The 14,762-nt window shown below is 51.3% G+C and overlaps 1 protein-coding gene across 1 annotated transcript in view; it reads left to right on the top strand.

Moving 5' to 3' along the window:
* Positions 1-14,269, top strand: part of Pdia5 (protein disulfide isomerase family A member 5) — an 85,647-nt gene extending 71,378 nt beyond the window's left edge. The window contains exons 12-17 of the mRNA XM_032900160.1: positions 947-1,017; positions 1,486-1,646; positions 3,842-3,972; positions 7,658-7,728; positions 13,142-13,276; positions 14,032-14,269. Coding sequence (XP_032756051.1) covers positions 947-1,017; positions 1,486-1,646; positions 3,842-3,972; positions 7,658-7,728; positions 13,142-13,276; positions 14,032-14,112 — 650 coding nt within the window. The 3' untranslated portion in view covers positions 14,113-14,269. The remainder of the gene's footprint in view (positions 1-946; positions 1,018-1,485; positions 1,647-3,841; positions 3,973-7,657; positions 7,729-13,141; positions 13,277-14,031) is intronic.
* Positions 14,270-14,762: the final 493 nt, after the last annotated feature.

Genomic DNA, 14,762 nt, shown 5'->3' with positions numbered 1-14,762 from the left:
AATAGATGATCCCCTAATGTTACCCACACTAAGTGCAGATTTTTTTTATTTTGTCTTTAACTTTTTTGAACGTAGATTTGTGTGTGTTCATGCATGTGTATATACATGCATATAGCATAAGTGTACTACAGAGATAGCTTATAGAATTCTCCCCCTCTACCATGTGGGGCCTAGAGATCCAACTGAAGCCATCGAGCTTGGTGGCAAGCGTCTTTACCTGCTGAGCCATCTCACTGGCCCCTGTTTGCTTTTGAATGTGTGAGATTCTGTTCTTTATGACACCTAGATACACTTGTGCATGTGTCAGGAAAGAGCAGGCTGTATCCCCAGGAAGTGACATTGGTTTGTACTGATCCGTGCCTGTGCCTCATACCTTCTCCTGTGGGTATTCAGAACTTAACTTTTTCCATATTTTTGCTCCCTTGGATGATTCTTTCTGCCCTGCAGCCCAGGAAAGATGATGAGTGACTGCAACACAGTACCAGGAAGTGCATGCCATGTCTGCAGGCCACATCTGCAGCCAGGGCTTCCGGCTGCACTGCTGGGTGTTACAGCACACCTCTGACTGTGTCTGTCTGGTCGATCTCAGGCAGCGATCCACCCTGGTGCTGCAGTTTCTCACCTGTAGAATAGTGGCCCTGTCAGTACCTACCACATAGGACTCATGTAAGGGCCTACAGGCAGCACTTCTTCCAGGGCCCAGCACTAAGGCCTGGATATGTGCTACTTCGCTGTTTATATACTTATTTGTTTGTGTGCCTTGGTCTCTATGACCTCAGTCCATCCCCCACAGACTAAGCAGAAGACTTCTTTGAGCTGACTGTCATTGTCACCATCTCTCAGTACCCAGATTCTGGGAGTGAGGCCAGCCAGTCTCAGGGAGGCAGCCCAGAGGTACCAGGGCCCCCGTGCCATGAGAAGACCTTTCCTTGTGCTCTCCCCACAGGGTGTGGACACTGTAAGAAAATGAAGCCGGAGTTTGAGAGCGCGGCCGAAGTCCTCCATGGAGATGCTGAGGTAAACTTCCTTTCTTACCGTTCCCTCCGAAGGGCCGCTGGCTCCTAGAGTTACTGTGATTTTCTATAGGCCTCAAAAGTGGCTCTCCCTGTCCCTGGAGGTGTGCAGTAGCTCTATGTCCCCTAGTAATAAAGACATCATCATCATGGTCAGACATGGTCCCTCCCAGGGACTGAATAGGTCTGAAAGCCTATAAGACCATGTATGTACCAGTAGCTAACTGGGGGACCCCTGCCTATCCCTCTCTTTACTCTGGGCCCATGATGACTCTTGGGAGCAGGGCCTCTTCTGCCAAGCATAGTTGGTGAGGCAGGTTCACTATGAAGTGAGGCATGTGTCAGGGTCTGATTGATCCCTGGGATAAGTCCCAGCAGGCCCCGGGGAGGGTTGGGCCAGTACTTGGGCTCCTCTCTCCAGCAGCACCACTTCTGAGGCTGTAATGCATGGTTGGCCTTTCCCCCACCCCAGAGCTCTGGTGTCCTTGCAGCTGTCGATGCCACCGTCAACGAGGCCCTGGCAGAAAGGTTTCACATCTCAGCGTTTCCTACCCTGAAGTATTTTAAGAATGGCGAGCAGCAAGCGGTGCCCGCACTCAGAACAAAGAAGAAGTTTATTGAGTGGATGCAGAAGTAAGTTCTTGTTTCGTTTCTTGGCTTTGATAAGTGACCTGACTCGTAGCCCCCAGCCCCCGGATTTGGCCTTAAAGGAGGAGAAGTGAGCCTTAGGGGCCCGTCCTTGAACCGGGACCCAAGAAGCCAAGAGATGTAACCTGTGAAGGTCTGAAGGCAACAGTCACGTTCTGGGTGTTTCATCGGCTTCAGTGAGTGTGGCCCCGGTTTATCGGTGGCCGGCTCCTCAGGCCTGGGCGTGTGTCTGGTATACACCAGGTATAGCAAGTGCTAGACATAGATTCCCAGACTGTTTTCCTCAAGTCTGGACTTAAAGGATGTGAATGGGCCTCCCAGCACGGTGGTTAGAGAAACCCCGGTGTGTGGAATAGAACACAGATAGTATGGGGCCCAGGAGGCGCCTCTTGCAAGAGAAGAGAATGTAGCAAGGCCCCACCCTCAGCCGCCCCCCTCTTTCTCTGCTCCCCAGGGGAAGAACCTGAGCAGCCTTGCCTCCATGCTGGAGGGGGTGGTCTGGAGCTGAAAGGTTCAGTGTTGTTTCCCAGGCTCTCTGGTTTCTAAAGCACCGGCTGACCTGGTGTCCTAAAGTCCTGCTGCCCCTGTCTTGCTTAGGAAGTCAGTAGACTCGGGGCCCACACGTGGTAGGTAGGCTCTCTGCCCTTGTTGTATCCCAGACCCTGTTTTTCCAAGCCTCTTTCCATCCACAAATTCTACCTCAGACAGAGTTTTATCTCTGTACACTGAGAAGAGAGTTCACTTCAGAAAGGTTGGGGTCACCACCCAGGGACAAGCAGTAGATCGCTGAAGTGTTTAAACGAGAGCCGTCTGGTGTCAGGACAGTCAATGATTCTGGGATACAGGGTGGCAGGGTCTCATCCAGAAGTGGGCCAAGCAGACAGTTCCAGGTAAGGCACACGGTGTTTACCGCTGAGTGTACAGAGGGCCAAGCCCCGTGTGGCTGATATGTGCCTGACAGTGTAAGCCAGCAAAACAGCACTCAGGGACTGGGGAAGCTACACGGTGCTGCCAACCATGTCGCCAGAGGACATAGTGCTCTACGAAAAGGAAAGGGTTGGACAGGTCCTACCAGGTCCTAAGTTAGCAGTGCAGGGCTGCGGTAGAAGTGGAGGGATGGGGGGGCCGTGGCAGCTTTGTTACAGCCTTCCTTGCCGAGAGACACGGGTGCAAAGGGGAAGCAAGGACGGCAGAGGTTTCTGAAAGAACTGGGAGCTGGGTGTGGTGACATTTGCCGGCGATCCAACCACTCATCATAGGGTAAATCCTGAAGATTATAAGTTCTAGGCCAGCCTAGGCTACAGGACAAGACTTTGTCTCAAAAATAGATAAGACAGTGCTAAAGGCAGTATTGTAACAAACTCTTGAGATCATCGACTCACAGAGGAGCTGTGTTTGGTCCCAGTTTGTGAAGTGCCATTGTTTGGTTACCTGGAAGTGATCTAAAACAAACCTCCCACCACACCCTACCTTGTTTCCACCACCTCCTGACAGTGCCAGTCTAGAGACACATAGGCTTTGGGAGGACATCCAGATCTGAACTCCAGCAGCTTCATCCTTGGGTGGGGCAGAATGGGATGGGGACCAGTGAACAAGCAGAAACCAAAAAAGAGTTAACACGCATCCAGCGCCTGCTGTTTATTGGCCCACCCAACTTCTCCAGGATGGGCCGAGCAGAGTGTCACACATACACATCTGTGACCTTAGTTACTGTCCTGGGTACCACTGTCTCGAGTAACAAAAGCAAAGGGAGACTCAGGGGGGGTCAGTCACTTTCCCTAAAGTCACACAGCTTGCAAAGAACCTGCCCTGGAGCCCTGCCCCACACACTTCTTGGCTGGTGCTCTCTCCCTCTCTCTCAGAACAAAAGCTTCAAAGAAGAGAGTGGAAGGCCATTCAGGGCTGAATTCAGAGATCCAGAGATCGGCAGCCTGGGAACCTGGTGGAGGGTCTGTGCCTTGGCAAGTGGGGTGTCTGTGTTCAAAGGGGGCCAAGTCTCCCACCTCTTCGTGGATTGGTGCAGATGTGTTTGGTTTAAGCCAAGGTTTTAAAATGAAATCCCAAAAGTAGTGCAAAGTTTGTTCATTTGTGTTCCTCGGTGGCTGGGGGGTGGGTGGGGCTTGCACCTGTCTGTCACCAGTTCCTCATGATGGCTCCCCCTTTCCCACCCACCTCTGCAGCCCCGAGGCTCCCCCGCCTCCAGAGCCCACGTGGGAAGAGCAGCAGACGAGCGTGTTACATCTGGTGGGGGATAACTTCCGGGAGACCCTGAAGAAGAAGAAACACACCTTGGTCATGTTCTATGCCCCTTGTAAGTAGCTTGTGTTTCATGAGGAGGAGGGAGGTGAGAGGGCTTGGCCCTACCCCAGATACCATCAAAGGCTGAAGAGGGCAGGGCCGGAAAAATAATTGCTTCCTCCATCCGGTTCTCGCTGGCCTTGGGGATGTCCTTCACTTATTAGACCTACAGGCTGTTCGTGGTAGGAACTAGTCTCCTAGTTCTCCCAAGGTCTCTGGGTTTTTCCATGCTGCCTGTTCGTCCCCTGCTTGCTCCGAGACAGGCATGAACGCAACTTCTTCTACTCCTCCTGTTCTTCCTCCCGGCACCGAGTTTACCTGCAAGACCTTAGAACCCCTTCCCCTGGCCTTTCCTGGAGGCTTTGAGTCTGACACCGTGGTGTGGGAAAGACGCACTCACCTGCAAGCTGTGTGATTCTCATTTTAATCAGAGTCCAAGCTGAGGAAGTGACAAGTCTGCTGACAGTGGGGTCTGTGACCTCGGGTTTTTTTTTGTGCATTCCTGTTTTGAAGTTGTTAATTGACACTTAGAAGGAAGGCATCTTAGAATTTCCCACTCTTCCCTTGCCCTTCCCTCTCTCCCCCAGGTTACAGCTCAGCTTAATGGAGTGAGGATAATAAAAGTCTCTGTCTACAGAGAAGCCAGGCACTCCGTCTAGTCATAAACCCACTCAGTTGTAGCCGGCCCTCCTGTTTGCTCGCTCCTGCCCTCACTGTTCAGTGTCAGTAGCCTGCAGCATCTCTTACTGTCGCTATCACTGTCTGAGAGGCCCTAGTGATCATGGCCTAAGAGCCCCCTCCCTCAGGCACACCTTGACAGCCCCCCTTTCTTTCAGCCTTGGCCTCTTCTCAGAGCAGGGCTTGCTTTCAAAACCCCTCACAGAATTCCTCTGAGACCCGGCCTGCCCTTAGAGTATGTCTTGAAGCCTGAATGAAGTTTGTAAAATTAACGATTTCCTTCAGAGCAAAAGAGGGTGGAAGGCAGAGACCTAGGAATTTTGTGGCTCACTCCAGGCCTTGTGACAGTTAATGGTCAGCCCCTTCTGCAGCCTGGGCAGCTCTCTACCACAAGCACTAATAAAGAGTGATCTCTCTGAGCGACCAGTAGGCTACAGTTCAGTGATCAGCCACCTAGTAAAAGTCACAGAGAATACACCAGAGCCATATCCCCGCTGGGCCTCAGAGCTCCCAGTCTCCTCTGACAGAACTCTTTCACAGCCGGGTCATGGTCACAACAGTGCTGTGGGATGGTTTGGCTACTGGGGAAGAGCCCAGTCCTCACACTTCTGTCTTCAGATCGTACCCCAGTTCCCCTGGGAGCTACATCTTTGAAGATAGGGGACAATCTAAGCACATACATGTCTGTCTTTCTGTGTTTTCTGATGGTAAGGCACTTACTTGTGAGACACACACACACACACACACACACACACACACACACGCATGTAAAGACTCCAAATAATACAGAAATGTCAAGAACCACCAGGGCTGGAGAGATGGCTCAATGGTTAAGGAGTGCTGACTGCTCTTCCAGAGGTCCTGAGTTCAAATCCCAGCAACCACATGGTGGCTCACAACCATCTGTGATGGGATCCGATGCCTTCTCCTCCTGGTGTGTCTGAAGATGGTTACAGTGTACTCAGATAAACAAGATAAATAAATCTTTTTTTTAAATGTCAAGTATCAGGAAGAACTGGTTAAAAAGCTGGCCTAGTACATCTGGCCTCCCTCCATTTTCGTTCTCCCTCAGGCCTGCTTCCTAAGCACGTTTTCCCCCACTTCTCTTTAATACCCACACCTCTCTGCATGATCTTCTAGACCAGCTCACCTTGTTCTCCAGGGTTGAGCCCTTCCGTCTCATCCGCAAGCTCTGCCTCTTCCTCCCACATCGGGAAGCGTAATGTGCTTCTTAGACGATCACCTCCAATTTTAGAAAGCCGTGGCATGCTCTGGCCCACCCGATACCTCCTAGACACATGCCATGCACTTTCCGACACAGCCCGCCCCGCCAGCTATTCATCCGGCATACTCTCTCTTTAGGTAACAGGAAAATGAGATGCAAGGAGCCATTCATCCGACGCCCCGATATTTTAAATTGACGGTGTAGAAATTAGCTCTGGGCTGACAGTTGCCTTTATGCTTCCAGTAAGTGGAGGTTAAAAAGGGCGCATTAATAGTGAAACTGGATTGGGAGGCCCGAGGTAGATGATTTTCAGCCCACTCTGGATGTGCGCTATGAGTAGGCCCGTGCCCTTCACAGGGCCTGTAGCTGCCCACGGCGTGACTCCACCAATGGATCGTGCTCTTTAAATGTTTTGAAATTATGTAACATCCCTCCTCTGTACTATGACATCTTCCTGAGTTTCAGCTTTGTGTCTCTGTTAGGTCAAATTAATGGTGTTACTTATAATTGTCGTTTTAGGGAACCGAAAAACCGTCTGTCCATTATCTGCCCCGTGGGTGCTTTTTCTTCTGAAATAACCCATAACCATCCCAGGCCTCTGGTGTTCCTGCATCAGATGTTGGGAAATCCCCGAGTCCTTCCCCCCATCATCCCCACTCTGTTCTGGGGCCAGCTGGCTGTTCCCCAAGTCTGGCCATATGGGTGGTCCCACCCATCTCAGGAACCAACTCAAATGCTAAATTCAGATTAAATTTGTAGCTCAGCCTTAATTTAGTCTCACAGAGCTCTTTGAAATGCCAGTCATTATCATCTCATTCCAAAAGGGAGAAAGTGGAAGAGCAAAGCCATTTCTGTTCCCTGCAGCATCGGCCCTGTCTGCCTCCCCGGGGTGGGGTGTGGGGGGTGGGGGGATATACAAGCCCTTGTCAGGAAGCTGTGGCTGAATCAGGTCTCTCAGCAGGCGTGTGACCCCCTCCTACCTGTTTTCATCAGAACTGATTACCACATTCAGGGTCAGAGTTGTCCCCCTCATCTGTTCCGTCATATCTAGTGAAGATGCTGGGTTTGGTTTCTGCTGTGCTCACCCTGAGGGAAAGACCAATGTGGCCTGTGACTTCCCCAGCGTCTGTGACAGAAGGAGAAAATGGCCCACAAGTAGGTTTCTGTAGTACTTTTCAGTGGGAGGGGCTCAGAGTGGTGCCCAGACCAAGAAGCAAGATTGAGTGGAATGCCACAGCCATCCACTCTAAGGGCCTTGTCCCTGGGCGGGGCCTGTTCCTCTGGACTCACCTGGTCACCTTCCAGATGAAGACTGTAAAAGGGGTCGAAGTCACAGAAGGAGAGGAAGCCGTCCATACAGTGAGAGCCTTGGGAGCCTGTAGGGAGCTGCTACCTCAGGCCCCAACTTCTGAGTATCACTTCTTTAGCCACAAAGTGGAGAGGTGACCCACGGTCGTCCCTAGAGCAGTGTGATAGACCTGGGGAGTCCTGAGCACGTGTGGTCCTTTCCCAAGTCCCTCTGCACTGTGGAACCAGCTCCTCTGGTCTCCAGGGCAGTGTCTGCAGAACACCTCACGAGCCTCCCTTTACACTAGCAGGCAGATGAGAGGTTCCTTGGCAGTGCCCTCAGAACCACAGCAGCGACTCCTGTGAGCTGTGGGAGAGGTGTGAGTGGCATGGCTAACACGCAGCCCCTGGCAGGATGTGGGCTCCTGGAGAGGACTCGCCAGAGCTCCAGAAAGTGGTGTGATCTGTTACCTTCAGGCGTGTGTGACTCTGTCCCTCCTCCCCCCAGGGTGCCCACACTGTAAGAAGGTCATCCCTCACTTCACCGCCACAGCCGACGCCTTCAAAGATGACCGGAAGGTAAGGCCGCCCCCAGTGGGCTAGATTCCCTGAGCCTGAGTGCGGTTCTGCCCAGCCCTGTGAGCAGGGTCGTTCTCGGGACGCAGGACATTCTATCTCTTCGCCGGGGAGACAAGACTGGATTTCTGCAGCAAAATCAACTGGAGGTATACGCTAGAGCGTTACACCATTTCCGAGGAGGAGGGGTGCGAGAGGAGCGGGTGTTCATTTTTCTTTAGTGCTCAAACATTTTTACAGTAGGATCGTAGTCATGCGTTACTTATATAATTAAAAATACAAATAAGAACCCCACAGAAGTCAAATGGAGGAGGCTGCGGTGGAGGAGAACCAGACCATGCCAGAGGAGCCTCGTGCTGCCTAAGCTAGAGGCTCCGGCAACGGCCAGCTGACGAAGCATAAAATTAACAAGCTGGGGCTGCAGATCGGATTAGGGAGTGGGTGCCAGGGAGTGGGTGCCAGGCCTGTTTCTGCAGCAGGGGAATAGAGCCACCGCTCGTGGGTGGGTGGGTGGCCCCTAAAGCAGGGCTGGACCCCAGAACTCAGACACACCCTCTCAATCATCAGTCCTCCAAGTTCCCTTCTCCTAAGAAGGTTTTTGTCATCTGTTTATTGGAGGACAGGGCTGGAGGCTGAATTTCTGCTAAGTAAGCAATCCACCACTGAGCTATGTCGCCAGTCCTTGAATCCCCTTTTCATCCTATCCTGCGGGGACTGGTAGAGACGATGGCAGAGATTGTCCCCAGCCCTTGGACTCAGTCATAGGAAGCTGTCATGTACCAGGCTTCACTGGGTTTATACAGGGACGTATACACACACTGGACCCCGAGTCACGTGTGCTGCTATTGCCGTTCCCTATTTTCCCCTGTGAGACCTTTCCACTGGTCCAGGCACAAGCTAAGCAGACTCCCCACAACAAATAGACTGACCTGGAAAACTCAAGAGTTCCACCAAAACAGAGAGGTTGAGGCAGCACATGTGCGCACAGATAGCCCGGTGTCCTGGGCATGGCGAGGATTTGTCAGGCAAATGGAGGTAGTCCCGCGAGTACCTCCAGGATGACAGAGGCAGATGCCAGGATACCTCACTGCACTTTGAGGAGCGCCAGAGATAGGCTCCCTACAAGCCCTGGCTAAGCCCTGGAGATCCTCCTTGCTCTTGGGGATGGGAAATAAGGACCATAAAGGTTTTTTTTGTTTTTTTTGTTTGTTTGTTTGTTTGTTTTTTGTTTTGGCCTGGCACTTACCTGGTGGTTGCTTCTGCCCTGAGAGCTCCAATGATGTCCACCGTAGCCTGACTACCCTCCTGACTGGAACAGTGGTCAGTCCATCTCATTACACATTACCCTGAGCTGGAACACAAAAGGCTCCAGGAAGATAGGAGACTAAGTAAAGTTGGTGGACTCCCTGTCCTAAGGCTGCTCTAGTGCCCATGGCTCTAGGAGGTCCTTGATGGGATTCTGAGGCTTCACTTAACCCAGAGTTGGGACTGGCTATTCCGGCACGTGTGTGTGTGTGTGTGTGTGTGTATGTATGTGTGTGTGTGTGTGTACATGTCTGTGTGCGGGCACACACACGCACACGTGTCATCTAAAGGACTAAGATGACCAGAGAAATCATGACATCTGCTCTTCTATTGGGCCACCTCTGGGGCCTTCTGAAGCAGAGCTTGCCAAGTGCACAGTAGGGATCCTAGGCCAGCCTCCCTCTTCCTTCCCCATTCACTGTGGTGTTCAGGGCCCCATCTCCTTCGTGTCCTCTTAATCACAGGTCTACCCTTTCTTCATCGTCTGATAACTGCTAGCTCTAGTCTGGGTTTATGCCTTCACCCTATTCCCTCTGCTACTTCTTCCAACCTTCTCAATGTGTCTGTCTGTCTGTCTGGGAAGCTGACCCACCAGAGGTTGCTAGAATACTCAGCAGCAGTAGTAACAGCTCTCAGGGCCAGCGTGTGGCCCTGAAACTAAGGTGAGCAGTGCCCATTCTGTGCCCAAAACAGGGTACCACACTTTAACCAGCATGGTTAAATGGGCCAGATGGGAGACTCCGGGGAATGCTTGCAGAAATTGGAGACTTGTAAGGGTTGGCCCTTATGTCGGCCATACACTGGTGTCTGGGGCCGTTGGCTCACCCCATTTGCTTTTACTTTGGAGGGACTATGGCCTGAAGAGGAGCTGTCCTTTGCCCAAGGATAACCCGTGGGTCATGGGTAGCCAGAACGAGGTCTCCTGACTCCCCGTTCATTCTCACACAATTGAAGCCACCTCTCAGCTGGAATTGTATTTTGTTTCCTACCCAACAGCCAGTCTCGGTTCCTCCCCAATCAATATGCAGTTGGGTTTTCACTTCCATTTTCATAGCCAAAGTCAATATTAGCTCCTGCAGAGATTTATTTTACTGAATCAATAAAGCTGTGTGAGGCAGCTCGTGTTCTAGCCAGGGAGCCCAAATCCCCTCCCAGGAGCTTAGCCGGGGACTTTTATCAGTTGACATGCTAGTGGAGAAGGGCCGCAGGCTGCGAGTGTTGGAATAGATGGTGGTGTCCAGTGGCCTGGAGGATGGGGCGCCAGTGGTGGAGACAGGTGGATCGGAGCAGAGGCTAGGGATTGCTGAACTGGCGAGGAGGGACTCACCTTTCAGTATGGCCAGCCTGGGCAAGGAGGAGTCAGTGTAAGTGGCAAGGTCATTCCATAGAGAGGCCACAAGGCTGCAGGTGCCCCCCTCTGACTGACCCACATCGCTGCTATAATCTGCACAGGGGCTAGAGACCATTTGGCGCTCCTGTCCATCTGAGGCGTCCTTTGTCCTTGAACTCCCAAATGCCTTGATGCTTTAGACCAGAGTAAATGTTAACTAAACAGGCAGAATTGACTGAGAATTAAATAGCAGAGTGGTAACGAGGACAGTGGGGACTTTTGTCCCACAGCGAGCAGGGAGTCAAGTGATTCTTGCAGTAGCTTGATGGAGGAGGGGTTTCTCTGTCCCTCGTTTTCCTGGTGCGGAATCTACAGTCCACGAGGGGTTAAATGAGATCCCCCTAAATGAGTCCCTTTGCTGGAAAGGAGCCAGGTCAGAACCTGAACCATAAGCACTGACAGTTCCCATTTCCCAAAAGCAGGCCCTGTGCTGGCTGGGGGAGATTGCAGGAGATACCGCAGGAAGCTGAGAAAGTAAATGAAAGGGAAGAAGCCAAAGGAGGGATGACATAGGCAGGTGACAACTGGGAGGCCTCCCAGGACATGAGCCATAGGGTTGTCCCACTCGAAGGTCCTGGAAACCAGGGAATTTGTCCTTGGCCCTTTATTTGGTATTAGCCTTAGTTCTGCAACTTGAGGGCTTGGTGAAGCTCTCAGGTCAAGTCTTTGGATGTCAGAGCAAGTCCTTGGCTGAGGACCCTTAAGGACACAGACAGAGAGTCCAGGAATCCATGCTATTTATGGGAGACAAGGCTAGAGCTGCATTGTAGAGTACTGTGGTACTGTGCGGATGTTGTGTGCCGGTGACCAGTGACAGCCACGAGTAGGGCTTGATGGGGCAGCTGTTCAGGCATGTGAGGCGGGCAGCTCAGAGGACAGATTCTTCTGGAAGAATACCGGCCGTGCTGGGCTCCTGTAGAGCTAGAGCACGGATTCCCCCTTTGCAGCCAGAAGCTGCGTTCCGTGTACGTGGCTGACAGCTAGCGTGAGGGATTCTCGAGTATACATTTTTAATTTAATAGATTTATAAAACCACACACTACACTTCCAACAGCTCCAGGGCACGTATACAAATTGAATTCATAATTTAAAGTGGATGCAGGGGGAGTAGCAGCCTGCATCAATGTTCATCAAATCCTGAGGAGAGCAGTGGTCCCCAGCCCAGGCTGGATCCCATGCTGGTGGCCATGGCGTCAGAAGTGCTTGTCCCAAAGGGGAGAAAAAAACAGCTTGGGCGACCGCTGGAGCGTCTGCCTCGGGTTTCTAACTCTTTGAGAACGCAGTTTAGAAGATGAGCTGGGGTTCTCAGGAATCCACAGCCGCTAGCCCAAGCGAACTGAGCTCACTGTGAGCGCTGGTGAAGGGCAGGGTTAACCTCCAGGGAAGGAGACAGATGCCCGTCTCCTCAGCCAGTCACTGCCTGTGGGACCGCAGGGCAAGTACCATCCAATCTTCTGATGTTTATAGAGAAACTCGAAGCCAAGTTTTTATATTAAATCTTCTGGCTCCTTCCACATTGGCAGCTAATTCAAATTTATTTTCTTTTTAAGTTCTATGTGGGCCAAATAGAACGGGCCTTCGAGCCAGCTATGGATTATGCTCAGGGAGTTTGCAAACCTCGCTCCAAGTCTTGTTGTATAAAACAATCAGGAAGGGATGCGAAGAAGCCCCAGGTGAGGGAGCACTGCCTTGGTGCTCTTGTGGCAGGACGGGGAGCGTGCGCCCCAAGAAGGTGGCCGCTTGCCTAGGTGCATAGTAGATGACCAGTAGCCATGACTGCTGTGACTCCTTTCCCTGGAAAGCAACCTCCGCCTTGTGTGACTGGGCAGTGGGCAGGATTCTGAGTCTCATTATTCAGCTCCAGTTGTCTCAGAGACATTGGCAGAGCAGTCGCCAGGCTCTAGAATGAGCTCATTCGTTACGTAGCAGGTGCTCGGTGGCCGGGCTTAGTCAGGGCTGCAGAGGAGGAAGGACGTGCCTCCCATCCCAGCCTGCTTCCCTGAGATGTTGCTCTGTGTATCGCCTCTGGCTGACTCTGTCCCTTCCCTCCCCCGTGTGTGGCCTGCAGCAAAATGAAAGCACCCCAACTTCTACCTCATACCCTCTCACTTTGAAAGCAAAGCAAACAAGGAAGAGCTGCTCTGCAGAGGCAGCTCGTTAGGTGGACCAAAAGAGGCTGAAGTCCATGTGAAGAACTTCCTTACCAAAACATGCTCGCCTTAGCGAGACTGGACTCCATAACGGTTTTGGAAATGTATCCCCTGCCTTCTCCATCCCTAGGGGTCTGGCTTACTGGTGAATGGTGCAGAGTGCCTTTGGTGTATCGGCACCCTGGGCGACCCTAGGATAGCTCAGATCTCACAAAGCTGAGAATGGTCTTTATCCACTGCCCTCCACTGGTGCTAGCCTCCTAGCAGGGTCAGCGCATAGGTATGGGGTCAGTGGGAACACAGCAGCTGACACTTGCTAACCGCTGGTCATGTGCTGACAGGCCTCATATGAATCCTCTTAGTCTATGTCACTTCATGATGACTGGATTGGTCACTATCCGAGGAAGCTAAGATGTCAAGCGGTCAGTTATTTTCCATGAGTCCTAACGTTCCGGCAAGATTTGCCCTTAGGAAGCTAGCCCTCTTTGCTTTTCTCCTCAGTCCAGCACTGCCCCTGGCAGATGTGGTGACTGGCGGCCTCTCCGCTGACCCTCCCCACCTCACCCCCTAGATTGCCTGTGCTGCTGTCGACTGTGTCAAGGACAAGAACCAAGACCTGTGTCAGCAGGAGTCCGTGAAGGCCTACCCCACCTTCCACTATTACCACTATGGGAAGCTTGTAGAAAAGTATGAGAGCGACCGCACGGTGAGTGAGTGGGGTGGGCCGAGAAGCAGCCATTGCCGAGGGTGGACTGGAGCGTCAGCAGTCAGTTAGGACACTCCAGGCTGACGAGACATAGGACACATCTACACCCTGCTGGGCACTAGGATGAGGGGCATGTCAAAGACAGCAGTGTCTCCCTGTGGTTCTATCTTGTTGAAACTATTTAATCCCAACCTGGGGCTTCTACCCTACCTAGATCATTTAGTTCCCAGATAAAAAACCACACACAACCTTTATGTTTACAGTAAGCCTCAAACAGCACAAGAGCTTGCAGAGACCCACCTACTGTGCTATTCGAATCCACTTTCCCATTGATAACCCCAAGTTATTACTTACTATGTTTCATCTGGGCTGCTCTTAACTCCAATTGGCCAGCCCTCAGGGCCACGTTTTCTTTACTCCTAACCCATGGTGGCTTCTCCTTCCTCCTCCTGCACTTTCTTCTCCTGGTTGTCTTCCTCCCTACCCCAAGCCTTACAAAACCTAAATCCCACCTGTGTCTCTTCTGCCCAGCCATTGGCTGTTGGCATCTTTATTTACCAATCAGAAATAACTTGGGGCCAAGGTGTATGTATGGACTCTCTCTGCCTCTGGGATCACCATGTCTTGGGGGTCTGCATTTAGCATTACAATAATTCTGCAATAATTCAGCCCAGAAGTTGGGGTACTGAAGGATGTTCATCACTCAGGGTTAATTTAAGTCCCTTATTTTCTCTCTCTTCCTTCATATCCTGCAGGAATTGGGATTTACCAGTTTCATCCGAACCCTCCGGGAGGGAGACCTCAAGAGACTAGAAAAAAAGAGGGAGGACCTGTAATCCCGCTCCTACAAGAGAGCCCTTCCTTTACACTGTGAATGATACCTATTTTGTTCTTTCTGAATTTCCATGTGTGCTAAAGACAAAGTTTTTTATAGCCACCTATGGCCTTTTGTACAATTTTGAAATAAAATTAAACGATTTATTCAGTGGTAGAGCCATGTTTTCATGAGCCCTTGGGATCACATGAGATACAGACTCAAGTCCCCTACCCTCCACATCATCTCTGAGAGGTGGGGTCCATTTGAGTATCACCATATCCCAAAAGATCCTGGAAACTGGGGGCAGAGGGGCGCTCCAGAATGAGGACAAATACAGGACTTTTGCTACTTTGTTTTTTCTTCTGCTGCTAGTGCTTCTGGTGTCCTGCTTAGAGAGCTGTCAGATTTGGGATCTTCCCCATTGCATTCATCTAAGAGTTCTATCATTTTAATCCCTAGAGGGTTTTGTTCATTTTTGGTTTATTTTTGCATGTGCTAAAAGCGTCCTGCTACATTACTTTGCTTGTGGATATGGAGTTTTCTCAGGACCATTTGTTGAAAGTGTTGTACACTTCAGATGGCATTGACTCCGAAGCTGAAAAACCGCTTGGTCATCTATGTGGGCTTTCTTTCTGTTCCATTTTCCTATACGCTATCTTTATGCTAGTA

The sequence above is a fragment of the Rattus rattus genome, chromosome 4, assembly GCF_011064425.1.
Source record: "Rattus rattus isolate New Zealand chromosome 4, Rrattus_CSIRO_v1, whole genome shotgun sequence".
Lineage (NCBI taxonomy): Eukaryota > Metazoa > Chordata > Mammalia > Rodentia > Muridae > Rattus > Rattus rattus.
This window is presented reverse-complemented; position numbering and strand designations above follow the sequence as displayed.